The following is a 13,957-nucleotide window of genomic DNA, read 5'->3' as shown; positions in this document are numbered from 1 at the left end:
TTTTTTTTTGGTCAAGTAGCCTAGTGGCTAGAATTCACCTTTTTCAAGGTGAATAAGTGGGGTGTCCGGGGTTCGAACCCCGACCCCTACATGTAATAATGCATGTCCCTAACAACTGAGCTATGCTCACGGGGACAATAGATCCCCATATTTTTTTTTTTTTTTATTGCTTTGGTTAAATGGCCACAATGGGCCTAAATCATTACCCATGATAATGAGATTTAAGAAAGTGTTAACCCAAGTCATCTCTATTCCTTCCAAGTACCATTCCATCAATGCCGCCTACACATAAACAACACATACAGTAGCATCTCGTTCTTCTCTTCGTGTTTAAAAATAATGGAGGAGATGGCAGCATCATCCAAATCCAATGTTTTAAAAACAATACGAAACACAACAAAAAGAAAATTTGTGGCAGAGGCAGCATCATCGAAAAACCTTAAGAATCCAAAAAGAACAAAAATGGCAGCAGCAGTGAAAAACCCTAGGAAACGAAAAAGAACAAAATTGGCAGCAGCAGTAGCGAAAAACCTTAAGAAGCGAAAAATAGCACCAGCAACAACAACAACATGTTCATATTTACCGGAGGAGTTATGGGAGCACATCTTCAAATTCTTCAACGACGGTGACAACAGCCACTACAGCAATATCGAAAAAGATGGGACGCTAGTTTCTAACTCCTCCAATTTAGGTTTCCGCTACACATTGAAGTCTCTCTCCGTTGTCTCAAAACAGTTTCTGTCCATCACCAACCGTCTTCGACTCTGTCACAATCTCCGATCAAACAATACCTTTCCTTCATCCTCTCTTTGAAAGGTTCCCTAACATCACATCCCTCAAAACAACTCTCCAAGGAAGCGACATTGATGCGCTTCTTACTCAAATCTCCACTTTTCCTGTTGACCTCAAATCGCTCTCTATTTTCGACCCCATCACGTTTCCGGCAAATGGGCTGCGAGCTTTGTCACAAAAATGACAAATTTGACATCTCTCACTTGTTACAGAATTCCTTCTTCGAGGATCCACAAGAATGATCTCTCTTTCATTGCTGATTGTTTCCCCTTACTCGAAGAACTCATCGTTACAGACATAAGTTATCCCTGTCGCTTAGTTCTTGGTGGTAATGATCAATTCTTAAGGCTTTTCAAACTCCGCAAGATTGCTTTATCTCGTAATTTCATCGGTAACCACGCAATTAAGAAACTTTGCAAGAAATGTGACCTTCTTCAAGAGGTCAAAGTGATTGATTATCCTCGATATGCAAAAGTGAAAGTTGGTGGTCCTCGATGTTGTGGAGCTTCAAGATGTTGTCGTCCACGATATCGTGGAGCTTCAGGATGCTCTCGTCCACGATATGGTCTAGTCTCAGGATGCTTTTGTTCACGATATCATGGAGCTTCAGGATGTTGTTGTGGAGCTTCAAGATGTCGTCGTTGAGCTTCAAGATTTTATCATGATTATTTTGATGATACTCTCCATAGTGATATAGTTTGAATTAGAATTTGTTTCTTGGCTTGGTTGTTCCGTCAAAGAAAACATACATAAATATTGAGTTAGATATTATTTATCCATCATTGAGTTTTTTCTTTTATTTGCTGCAACGTTTTCTTTTTATATATTTATACCGAATGATTTTTGCTTCTCTTTCAGTCTATTATTTAAAGCATAATGGCTCAGAGCTCTTTAAAACAATAGGGGCTCAAATTAGTAAGCTATATTGTATTATAAGAGACGTAAAGTTTCATTTGAAAGCTTATAGAAGAAAGTTGTATGACTCCTCTTTCCATATTCTTTTTGTCCAGCAGGAAACATGAAATTCAAAATATGTTACCACATTTTTGAACACTACATATGAACTTCCACAAGTTCCACTGATTTATTGGCTTCTGACTTTTGAGCATTGTTTGTTATGGTTTTTTCATCAATATTCATTAAATTTCACAATTATAGTTTTCCATATTTTCATTAATTATGCATCAAGTTAGTCTTTAAATCGTATTCCTTATATGCAAAAAAAATTCAAGTTAAGTCGATAACAAACGTGAACACATTAGATTTATATTTGAAACGATTCTTATCATTTTGTTTGAAGTAGCATGGTTTTCCTCTTGGATCTTAACAACATGAATAATACTTCAGCTGCGAAATTTTGATAAGAAAGATCTGAACATTCCTCACTAGTGAAAATGAGGCATTAGTTGCAGGGAATATAATGAAGAATAAGAAAGATCTGAACATTCCTCGTTGAATGCAGAATTTCGATTAAAACCTGCTACAAAAACGAAATTGCACAAATTAGATGCTGATTTGCAGGGCACACAACAGGTCTATCAAGCTTGTTTTAAAAGAACTGATTCTGTGAAGCAGATTGAAGAGATAAATCATATATTTTATTTTAGGACAAACAGAGGTAGTCAAGTACGGATTTGGGTGCAACCTTGCATATCGGTGCAACATTGAATTAGCTTACCAATGGTTATAAAGTTCAGGCAGAACTGGCATGAACATTAATTTGTAACTACCCTTTGTTTGTAGCTTGTTTGTTCAATGAGACTTACAATAAGGATTAACTGTTAAACTCGTCTTGTATAAACAGCCCTGGCTATGTTTTTAATTAATGAGATTTAGATTTTATTCATTATAATATGGTGATTTATTGATGGCAGTATGGCACAATCAAGAAACCAGCCTTCGATGATTCTATTTTTTTAGTTTTGTATAAACACGCTGATCATCTCATGAACCTACGATTCAATTTCTCCGTAAATCAAACATTATTTTTCACAAGGTGTTATCGTTCAAATTTCCAAAATTACCTATGATATCTTTCTTCCCTAAAGCAAGGGGATTCCTATGTTACCACATTATTTGTTCTTTTCCTTTTTGTACATATGCTCCCAATGGTTGTTGCAATCAAAACTTTCATATCTGTAACCTAATATTGGAATAATGCTTGGTTCAGTTCTCTTATTTTCTTCACACTAATGTTCAAACACTATCTTGTTTTCATTCTGCAAGTCACAGTTTCTACAAGCACAACATGAATATTAGAATGCACGATCTTTTGCAAAGAATAAATATGTTTGGTTACAAAATTGTCTTTTCCCTGATCCCATTTTCTTAGCTGTTGATTCTTATGTTTCTTCTTCTAAACCTATTTAGGAAAATCAAAACCCAATTTTAAACTAAAAGATGGAAAACCTTCAATCCCCAAATTATACAATTGACAAATAATTCTTTCGTCAAGGTTAATTTCTACTTGGAAATCTATCCAAAAGAAATCTATCAACAAAACTTAATCAACTCAGCCTGATGCCACTTCTTCTATTCTTTCTCTAACCAAGGAGCAAGCAAGTTCAATGACCTTAAGCTCTTGTTCCTACATTTTCGCCACTCAACCTAATGCCAATGCACATGTATCTACTCTCCTTGCCAATCATAAGCTTCTTTCTGATTACTTGATGTGCAAATAGTAAAAGGAAGTTAGATTTTGTAACTAATTCTGTTAGTTAGTTTAAACTGTATTTTTTTTTACTCTGCTTGTTAAGCAAGTTAGCTTCATTGTAGATGTATAATTAGAAATCAGTGAATGAGAAATAACATGTGAAGTGTTAATTGAATTCTCTTTGATCTCTCTTAAAAACTCTCAAGTTTTTTTTCCTTTTTCTCTCTTTTCTATTTTCTTCTCCTTCTTCTCTAATAAAAGATACACAAGTGAGTGAATGTGCACAAGTGAATTGCGCCATTATCACTGAATGTGTAAAACTGAATTTTCTCTAACATCTGGCATCAAGAGCTTGGTTAAAGATCACAGAAGATTCATCAACGGCGACACACAAATGGAAACTTTCTTGCAAATCTTCCAATTCCTGATTGGGGAAGAACTATGATAACAGGTGTAAGCAAATGAAAGTAGTCTTTGGTTTCCAAGATGTAGGTAATCTAGTGCAGAACGGGTTAGAAATAGGGGTGACAAAATAGATGAATTGGATGAATATGGATTTGGATCCTAATGGATGCATCAAAAAAATCTATTGGTCCATTTAAATCGATTAATTTTTTTGAAAAAAGATCCATCCAATCCAATCCTGTAAAAATAAAATTCATCTGATCCATCCATTATTAGATTTTAATGGATGAATGTCCATACGATCCAAATATCAAAGTGTATTATTTTTTTTAATGAATTTAATTTAAACTAAATTTATGTAAGAAGCGCAATATTTAAATCTTGTTTTAGCCCAATATTTTTTTTTTTGCAGAAACCCAATTAATGTTTTAATGGTTACAAAGCCCAACTATATTTTTTTGTCAAGCAAAGCCCAATTAATTCAATAAATTAGAAATATTTAATATTATTAATTATTGATTAAAAAACAATAAAAGTGATGGTTGGCAGAGGGTGGTTAACCGTCGGCGCCGGCATTGACCGTGGCGGCTCTCCAGCAATTCACAATGGAGCACTGGCGAAAGTCTGGTGGCGGAGCACGGTGGCCCCGCGAGTGCCCAGCAGTGTAACGGGCGGAGCTCCGACAGCCGTTTAGTCCACCTGTTTTTTTTTTTTTTTTTGGATATAAGTGAAGAGATGGTGATCCATTGGAATTTTAAAATAAGTGAAGAGATTGAATCCACTCTGTTAAAAAAAATTGTTTGTGATGGATTGGATGAATTTTATAGTAGATGGATTTAATGGTTATGGATATGGTGGATCATATTGCCACCCCTAGTTAGAAACCATAGGTGCTCGTGCTACAGTGAAATGCGTACAAAGAAAATGAGAAGAAAGCCTTGTTCATCATTCATCAATGCGTGTTTCCAAGATGTATGGGATCAAGTGTAGAACATGTTAGAAACTATATGTGCTTGATACATAATTTGAAAAAGAAGATTGGGAATTGCTGCAAAAGACGTGTGATTGTGTTGATCAACTCAAGAAAGTGATGAATATCGGTTTGTCATTTAGAAGTGTGTGTGTCTATATATATATATATATATATATATATATATATATATATATATATATATATATATATATATATATATATAATTGAGGGACAATATGAATAAATGGGTAGCCTTCATATTAAAAGGAATAGTTGAGATTAAAATATGATTTAAGTGAGATATCTGCAAATCGTGTGCCAATATTCCTTCGTTTATGCACCAGCACCAATGCGGTAACGCTTATTCCCATCTTCTGGTTCTGCTTTCTACATGGTTATTTCGTAACCTTATTTATTTGTTCATACTGTAATTTTTTTAATTTGTTTCGCAATGTTTTTTTTTTTGGTATTCTGTTCTCTAAACTTGTTATTCTTGAGAGTACCAGATATAAAATATTGATCCTTACTTGAATTTTGTTTTAAATCTATTGGAGAAGATGATGAGACTAATTTAGCTTCTACAGGAGATGAAGAGATTGATTTATCTTTTAATTGAGATAAATAATTGGAGGGGAAGAAGAAATGTTGAAGCAGGAAAACGAAGTAGGGTTTGAACGCACAAAGAAGACGAAACTGAAGTATTAATGCACTGGTGAATAAAGAATGAAGTGAGAACTAACACATGACTCACTTAAGTCATGTTTTACTCTCACATTCCTTTTATATTGAGGGCTACCATTTACTGATGTCGTTCTCACATAAAGATAACATTCTCATATGTCTCATATATGAATATTCAAACAAATAAATAAATATAGAGGAAAAAAGGAAGTCAAATAAAGAGTCAAAAAGACGAATAGATAGAACATTTTCAAGGTGTGTGTCATTAAAAAAATAAATAGGACTTTGAAATAGAATAATTGGTTAAATTATATTAAATTAGGAAAGACGTGATTTGATAAAGAATTATGGAGAATGATAGAGAATGATGAAGAATAATATGGAAGACTCTAGAATACTAGAGAATAATGTGGAAGTCTCTAGAAGACTAAAGAATAATATAGAAGTCTCTAGAATATTAGGGAATAATAAGGAAGCTACTAGACACTACTAAATAAGCACTAGGGAAGTCTTAACTTTTCTAGATCATTCTAGTCTTATGTACTAGAGTATCCATATCTCTAGACTTTTCTTTGTTTCTAGATATTTCTAGTTTGTAATGGAGAGTCTACCTAGAGTAGTATAAATAAGGCTCACCACCTAGTGTGTTGGCATCATCAAGCATTGAAGAATTCCAATAATAACAACTTTCTTTGAGAATATTAGAGAGTTTCTCTATTTTCTCTACATTTCCTTTTGTCCCTGAGCCAGATTTGGTATCAGAGCTGGTTACGATACCACGGAGTTGAGTTTGTGCGAAAAAATCAACGGAAAGTGAGTTTTCAATTGAGCAAGGAGTTGCCTTTGTGAAACTTCACTTTGCGGCCATTTTGTTCGCGAAACTTACACCGTCATTTTGTTTGGGAAGTGAAGAAAATCCTTGGTTAACGAGTCTTCACCGCCAACAAAACCGCCACTCACGACCACAATCTTCAGCAAAAAAGATCACCAACCACCATTATCAAAATGGCACCTCGAAGACAAAATGAAAGAAGTTTGCAAGAGATGGAAGAAATGAGGCAACAAATTCAACAACTACAAGAGACCGTCAATGCCCAACAAGCCCTTTTGGAAGCACAACAAAGGAGATTCGAAGATGATATCTCCGGTAGTGACTCTTCATTATCTAGAAGCAGTCGCTCACACAGATGTCAACCTCGGATGAATGATATCAAGATCGACATTCCAGATTTCGAAGGAGAACTGCAACCAGACGAGTTTGTTGATTGGCTCCAGGTTATTGAACGTGTATTTGAGTACAAGGAGATACCAGAGGAGCACAAGGTAAAGATTGTTGCAGTAAAGCTAAAGAAACATGCTTTAATTTGGTGGGAAAATCTTAAAAGGAGACGTAAGTGTGAAGGAAAAAGCAAGATCATGACGTGGGACAAAATGCGTCGGAAATTAATCCGTAAGTATTTACCTCCTCATTATTATCAAGCCAATTTTACTCAAAAACAATTATCAAAAAATTCTTCATACAAACCTTTTTCCTACACAAAAAATCAAATTGACTCTCCTATACCACTAACCCATCAACCTATATTTAAACCCCATCATAGCACAATAAAAGATAAAATTACCAAGATACCTAAATGTTTCGTGTGTCAAGGGTATGGACACATAGCCTTGGATTGTGTGAATCATAAATTAGTCACCATCGTCAATGGGGAGATAAGCAATATCTTTGAAGAAGAAAAAGAAGACACTCATGAATCGTTTGAAGATGAGACGATGGGAGAACCAATCTACGATGAAGAATATGTTGGTACTGACATTTGTGGAGTGTTTGAAGAAGAGGGAAACATAGATCCAATATATGACATTGAATATGGTTCTGATGACATTCACGAAGTTTTTGAAAAGGAGGATAAGGATGAACGAATATATGATGAAGAATACGTTCTTGGTGAATATGGTGAATCTTTGGAGGTTAAAAGAAGCTTGCAAACAACAACAACCACGCACCGCCACGTTCTTTTCATAAAATTGAAATGGAAGAAATGAGGCGACAAATTCAACTACTACCGGAGCCATTATCATCATCAAATCTTCTTTGGTGTGCTTCCAATAAGGCTTGTTGGACTTTGACAGTCTCCTGTAGTAGTTGAATTTGTCGCCTCATTTCTTCCATTTCAATTTTATGAAAAGAACGTGGCGGTGCGTGGTTGTTTTGTTTGTGGTGTTAGCTTCGCGAACAAATGGCCGCAAAGTGAAGTTTTTCGAAAGCAACTCCTTGCTCTCCCTTGAAAACTCACTTTCCGTTGATTTCTTCGCTCAAACTCAAACAAAATGACGGTGTTAGTTTCGCGAACAAAATGGCCGCAAAGTGAAGTTTTGAGAAAGCAACTCCTTGCTCTCACTTGAAAACTCACTTTCCGTTGATTTCTTCGCTCGAACAAAATGAAGGTGTTAGTTTCGCGAACAAAATGGCCGCAAAGTGAAGTTTTTCAAAGGAACTCCTTGCTCACTTGAAAACTCACTTTCCGTTGATTTTTTCGCACAAACTCAACTCCTAGGTATCGTAACCAGCTCTGATGCCAAATCTGGCTCAGGGACAAAAGGAAAGTAGAGAAAATAGAGAAATTCTCTAATATTCTCAAAGAAAGTTATATTACTTGAATGGTTGAATGCTTGATGATGCCAAAACACTAGGTGGTGAGCCTTATTTATACTACTCTAGGAAGGCTCTCCATAACAAACTAGAAATATCTAGAAATAAAGAAAAGTTTAGAGATATGGATACTCTAGTACATAAGCCTAGAAGGATCTAGAAAAGTTAAGACTTCCCTAGTGCTTATTTAGTAGTGTCTAGTAGCTTCCTTATTACTCCCTAGTATTCTAGAGACTTCTATATTATTCTTTAGTCTTCTAGAGATTTCCACATTATTCTCTAGAATTCTAGAGTCTTCCATATTATTCTTCATCATTCTCCCCGGGTTGGAGAAGACTCGTCCTCGAGTCAAGCCCTTCTTCTTCGTCCTCAAGACAACATTCGTAAACTTCCGACAGAGGATGAAATGAGTCATTCTTGAAAACTTTTCTTCGACTGCTATTTTAGAATCTTTCAGTTGTCGAGACCAAAGTAATCCAAGGGAAAAATCAATAGTTACATCTTCCCAAGGTGGCTTAGGAACTGGACGAGACATGTATAACTTTGTTTTCTCCTTGAATGGTTCCTTTGGGACTAAAATTTCAAGTGGCTTAAATTCCTCTTTTCCTTCATTGACTTCATTGAGTGGTAGATGTGTCAGCTTGATTTTAATCACATCCTCATTGTTCTTGTTTAGCCACTGTAGCTTGCATGGATCTTGGTGCTCAATCGGTTGGGACTTTAACTTTTCTGCTATGTAGTGTGACGGAACGTTTTCACTTCTTCTGATATTGATGATGTCATTACAAGCCATGTCTTGCGGGGTGAAATGAGTGTTGAAGATATCATGTCCTAGCCATAGTTCTTCTTTGGTTGTTGTTGTTTGCAAGCTTCTTTTAACCTCCAAAGATTCACCATATTCACCAAGAACGTATTCTTCATCATATATTCGTTCATCCTTATCCTCCTTTTCAAAAACTTCGTGAATGTCATCAGAACCATATTCAATGTCATATATTGGATCTATGTTTCCCTCTTCTTCAAACACTCCACAAATGTCAGTACCAACATATTCTTCATCGTAGATTGGTTCTCCCATCGTCTCATCTTCAAACGATTCATGAGTGTCTTCTTTTTCTTCTTCAAAGATATTGCTTATCTCCCCATTGACGATGGTGACTAATTTATGATTCACACAATCCAAGGCTATGTGTCCATACCCTTGACACACGAAACATTTAGGTATCTTGGTAATTTTATCTTTTATTGTGCTATGATGGGGTTTAAATATAGGTTGATGGGTTAGTGGTATAGGAGAGTCAATTTGATTTTTTGTGTAGGAAAAAGGTTTGTATGAAGAATTTTTTGATAATTGTTTTTGAGTAAAATTGGCTTGATAATAATGAGGAGGTAAATACTTACGGATTAATTTCCGACGCATTTTGTCCCACGTCATGATCTTGCTTTTTCCTTCACACTTACGTCTCCTTTTAAGATTTTCCCACCAAATTAAAGCATGTTTCTTTAGCTTTACTGCAACAATCTTTACCTTGTGCTCCTCTGGTATCTCCTTGTACTCAAATACACGTTCAATAACCTGGAGCCAATCAACAAACTCGTCTGGTTGCAGTTCTCCTTCGAAATCTGGAATGTCGACCTTAATATCATTCATCCGAGGTTGACATCTGTGCGAGCGGCTGCTTCTAGATAATGAAGAGTCACTACAAAACACTAGGTGGTGAGCCTTATTTATACTACTCTAGGAAGGCTCTCCATAACAAACTAGAAATATCTAGAAATAAAGAAAAGTTTAGAGATATGGATACTCTAGTACATAAGCCTAGAAGGATCTAGAAAAGTTAAGACTTCCCTAGTGCTTATTTAGTAGTGTCTAGTAGCTTCCTTATTACTCCCTAGTATTCTAGAGACTTCTATATTATTCTTTAGTCTTCTAGAGAAGTCAACAGTTTGTGCCAAATGGATAAACAAGAAGTGGAAAGAAGGGTTCCATGTTACCTCCATGACTACTGCTGGCAGTCGTTGGGGCGTAGTTATGTCCAGGAATGCTGGGTATTCTGATCAGGTTGTGGAGCTGGACTTTTTGTATCCAAGTGAGGGAATCCATCGAAGATGGGAAAATAATTACAGGATTACTTCTATGGCTGCTACTAATGATCAGGCAGCCTTCATACTTAGCATACCAAAACGCAAATTACTTGATGAGACTCAAGAGACTTTGCGGACATCTGCTTTCCCTAGCACCCATGTAAAGGAGAAATGGTCCAAGAATCTCTATATTGCCTCGATATGTTATGGGCGAACTGTTTGCTAGCTTCTGCAGTGAACATTTGGTATATCCTTCTGGAAAGATGGGAGGACTTGACGATTAAAGTTGGAATGGGTAGGGTTATTTTTACCCCCAAGCCCAGTCACTAGCGAAAAAGTCTTCCCATATTAAAATTGCGTCATAATTGTATAAAAAAGAAAGATAAAGGAGAAACAGAAGAGAGCTATGCTGTGTGAGGGCTCGTGTTCAATGGGAGAAATTATTTGTTGAGTAGTGTAACATGTTAAAGGGGCTGGCTATTTTGGCCATGTTTCTTGGCCGTGCTTTAAAAAATTTACGATTTTGTATGTATTGATATAAATTTTTAACATGAACATTAAATAATGAAAAAAAAAAAAAAAAAAAAAAAAAAAAAAAAAATCTGGCTCAGGGACAAAAGGAAATGTAGAGAAAATAGAGAAACTCTCTAATATTCTCAAAGAAAGTTGTTATTATTGGAATTCTTCAATGCTTGATGATGCCAACACACTAGGTGGTGAGCCTTATTTATACTACTCTAGGTAGACTCTCCATTACAAACTAGAAATATCTAGAAACAAAGAAAAGTCTAGAGATATGGATACTCTAGTACATAAGACTAGAATGATCTAGAAAAGTTAAGACTTCCCTAGTGCTTATTTAGTAGTGTCTAGTAGCTTCCTTATTATTCCCTAATATTCTAGAGACTTCTATATTATTCTTTAGTCTTCTAGAGACTTCCACATTATTCTCTAGTATTCTAGAGTCTTCCATATTATTCTTCATCATTCTCTATCATTCTCCATAATTCTTTATCATTCTCCCCGGGTTGGAAGAGACTCGTCCTCGAGTCAAGAGTTTCTTCTTCATCCTTACGGCAACAACTATAACATTTTCCCAGGGTGGCTTAGGAACCGGACGAAGTAGACATGAATTTGTTTTATCCTTGAATGGTTCCTTTGTGAGTGAAAGTCCAAGTAGCTTGAATACTTCTTCTCCATCATTGAATTCATTGACTGGTAGAGGTGCCAACTTGATTTCAATCACATCTTTCACAAAAAAGCAAGTATTGACATAACCATCGTATAATGCGTGACGATCATATTGACAAGGCCTCCCAAGATTAATGTGGCAAGTATCCATTGGAATAACATCACACCATACATTTTCTTTATAATTGTTGTCAATGGAAAATGAAACAGCTGAGTGTTGAGATACTTTTACCTCATTATCCTTGTTGAGCCATTGCAAATTGTATGGATGTGGGTGCTCCTTTGTCGGCATCTTCAATTTTTCCACCATATAATTGGATTCAACATTCTCACAACTTTTGTTATCGATGATGACATTACAAACCATGTCATTCGTTATTGTTGTTTGCAAGCTTCTTTCAACCTCCATAGATTCACCATATTCAACAAGAGGATATTCTTCGTCATATATTGCTTCGTCATTCTCCTCTTTTTCAATCACTTCATGAATGTCATCAGGACCATATTCATCATCATATATTGGATCTCCTTTTCCCTCTTCTTCAAACACTTCACAAATATCAGCACCAACATATTCTTCATCATAGATTGGTTCTGCCATTATATCTTCTTCAAATAATTCATGGATGTCTTCTCTTTCTTCTTCAAAAATATTGTTTATCTCCCCATTGACAATGGTGATTACTTTACGATTGACACAATCTAAGGCTATGTGTCCATAACCTTGACAAATGAAACATTTAGGTATCTTGGTATTTCTCTTTGTGATTGTGTTATGTTGGGGTCTAAATGAGGAAATAGGTTGATGGGTTAGGGGTTTGTGATAATTGATATGATTTTTGGTGGAGGAAAGTGGTTTGTATGAATATTTTTTGGTTAATTGTTTTTGAGTAAAATTGTTTTGATAATAATTAGGAGGTAAATACTTACGGGTTAGTTTCCGACGCATTTTGTCCCACGTCTTGATCTTGCTTTTCCCTTCACACTTACGTCTCCTTTTAAGATTTTCCCACCAAATTAAAGCATGTTTCTTTAGCTTTACTGCAACAATCTTTACCTTGTGCTCCTCTGGTATCTCCTTGTACTCAAATACACATTCAATAGCCTGGAGCCAATCAACAAACTCGTCTGGTTGCAGTTCTCCTTCGAAATCTGGAATGTCGATCTTGATATCATTCATCCGAGGTTGACATCTGTGTGAGCGACTGCTTCTAGATAATGAAGAGTCACTACCGGAGATATCATCTTCGAATCTCCTTTGTTGTGCTTCCAAAAGGGCTTGTTGGGCATTGACGGTCTCTTGTAGTTGTTGAATTTGTTGCCTCATTTCTTCCATCTCTTGCAAACTTCTTTCATTTTGTCTTCGAGGTGCCATTTTGATAATGGTGGTTGGTGATCTTTTTTGCTGAAGATTGTGGTCGTGAGTGGCGGTTTTGTTGGCGGTGAAGACTCGTTAACCAAGGATTTTCTTCACTTCCCAAACAAAATGACGGTGTAAGTTTCGCGAACAAAATGGCCGCAAAGTGAAGTTTCACAAAGGCAACTCCTTGCTCAATTGAAAACTCACTTTCCGTTGATTTTTTCGCACAAACTCAACTCCGTGGTATCGTAACCAGCTCTGATGCCAAATCTGGCTCAGGGACAAAAGGAAAGGTAGAGAAAATAGAGAAAACTCTCTAATGTTCTCAAAGAAAGTTATATTACTTGAATGGTTGAATGCTTGATGATTTGATTATGCCTACACATTTGATGGTGAGCCTTATTTATACTACTCTAGGAAGGCTCTCCATTGCAAAGTAGAAAGATCTAGAAGCATTTATTACAAGAAAAGTCTAGAGATATGGATATCCTAGTTCATATGACTAGAAGGACCTAGAAACATCAAGATTTTCCTAGTGCTTAATTCTATTTTATTTAGTAGAGTATCTAGTAGCTTCCTTATTATTCTTAAGTATTCTAGAGACTTCTACATTATTCTTTATTATTTTAGAGAGTTCCATATTATTCTTGATCATTCTCCCCGGGTTGGAGGAGACTCGTCCTCGAGTCAAAAGTCTTCTTCATCGCCAAAGTATGGTGGAAGATCAACAACATTGAAGATAGCAGAGACTCCGTAGTAATCCAAGGGAAAAATCCATACTAACAACTTCCCAAGGTGGCTTAGGAATTGGACGGGACATACATAACTTTGATGTATGCTTCAATTTTTCCTTCGTGACTAAAAGTTCTAGTGACTTGCATTCATCTTTTCCTTCATTGAATTCATTGAGTAGTAAAGGTGCCAACTTAATTTCAATCACATCTTCATTATCCTTGTTGAGAAATTGTAGATTGTACGGATGTGGGTGCTCCTTTGTCGGCAACTTTGATTTTTCTACCATATTGTTTGATACAACATTTTCAAAAAATTTACTATCCATGATGATATCAAAAACCTTACCTTGTGAGGTGTTGGTGTGGATGATATTGTGTTTTAGACATGATTCTTCTTTTGTTGTTGTTGTGTGTGAGATTCTTCTCATTT

The 13,957-nt window shown here is 35.9% G+C and overlaps 2 protein-coding genes and 2 pseudogenes across 2 annotated transcripts; 3 read left to right on the top strand and 1 right to left on the bottom strand.

The window, feature by feature from the left end:
* The first annotated feature begins 462 nt into the window (after positions 1-462).
* On the top strand, positions 463-1,437 carry LOC146925991 (uncharacterized; annotated as a pseudogene).
* Positions 1,438-5,832: 4,395 nt separating this feature from the next.
* Positions 5,833-7,550, top strand: LOC146925990 (uncharacterized). The gene is made up of 2 exons (XM_085706844.1): positions 5,833-6,954; positions 7,156-7,550. Exons 1-2 carry the CDS (start codon positions 6,510-6,512, stop codon positions 7,548-7,550), a joined length of 840 nt encoding a protein of 279 aa, XP_085562970.1. The 5' UTR covers positions 5,833-6,509.
* A 31-nt stretch (positions 7,551-7,581) lies between these two features.
* LOC146925989 (uncharacterized) lies at positions 7,582-9,825 on the bottom strand. Its single transcript, XM_085758421.1, has 2 exons — positions 9,559-9,825; positions 7,582-9,357 (listed from the first exon to the last, which is right to left on the bottom strand). The coding sequence occupies exons 1-2, from the start codon at positions 9,806-9,808 to the stop codon at positions 8,345-8,347; spliced, it is 1,263 nt and encodes a 420-aa protein (XP_085614547.1). The 5' UTR covers positions 9,809-9,825; the 3' UTR covers positions 7,582-8,344.
* A 331-nt stretch (positions 9,826-10,156) lies between these two features.
* Positions 10,157-10,468, top strand: LOC146925988 (casein kinase 1-like protein HD16 pseudogene; annotated as a pseudogene).
* The last annotated feature ends 3,489 nt before the right edge of the window (positions 10,469-13,957 follow it).

This window comes from Medicago sativa, chromosome 4, assembly GCF_051527215.1.
Source record: "Medicago sativa cultivar Bolivia chromosome 4, Bolivia_mono, whole genome shotgun sequence".
Lineage (NCBI taxonomy): Eukaryota > Viridiplantae > Streptophyta > Magnoliopsida > Fabales > Fabaceae > Medicago > Medicago sativa.
This window is presented reverse-complemented; position numbering and strand designations above follow the sequence as displayed.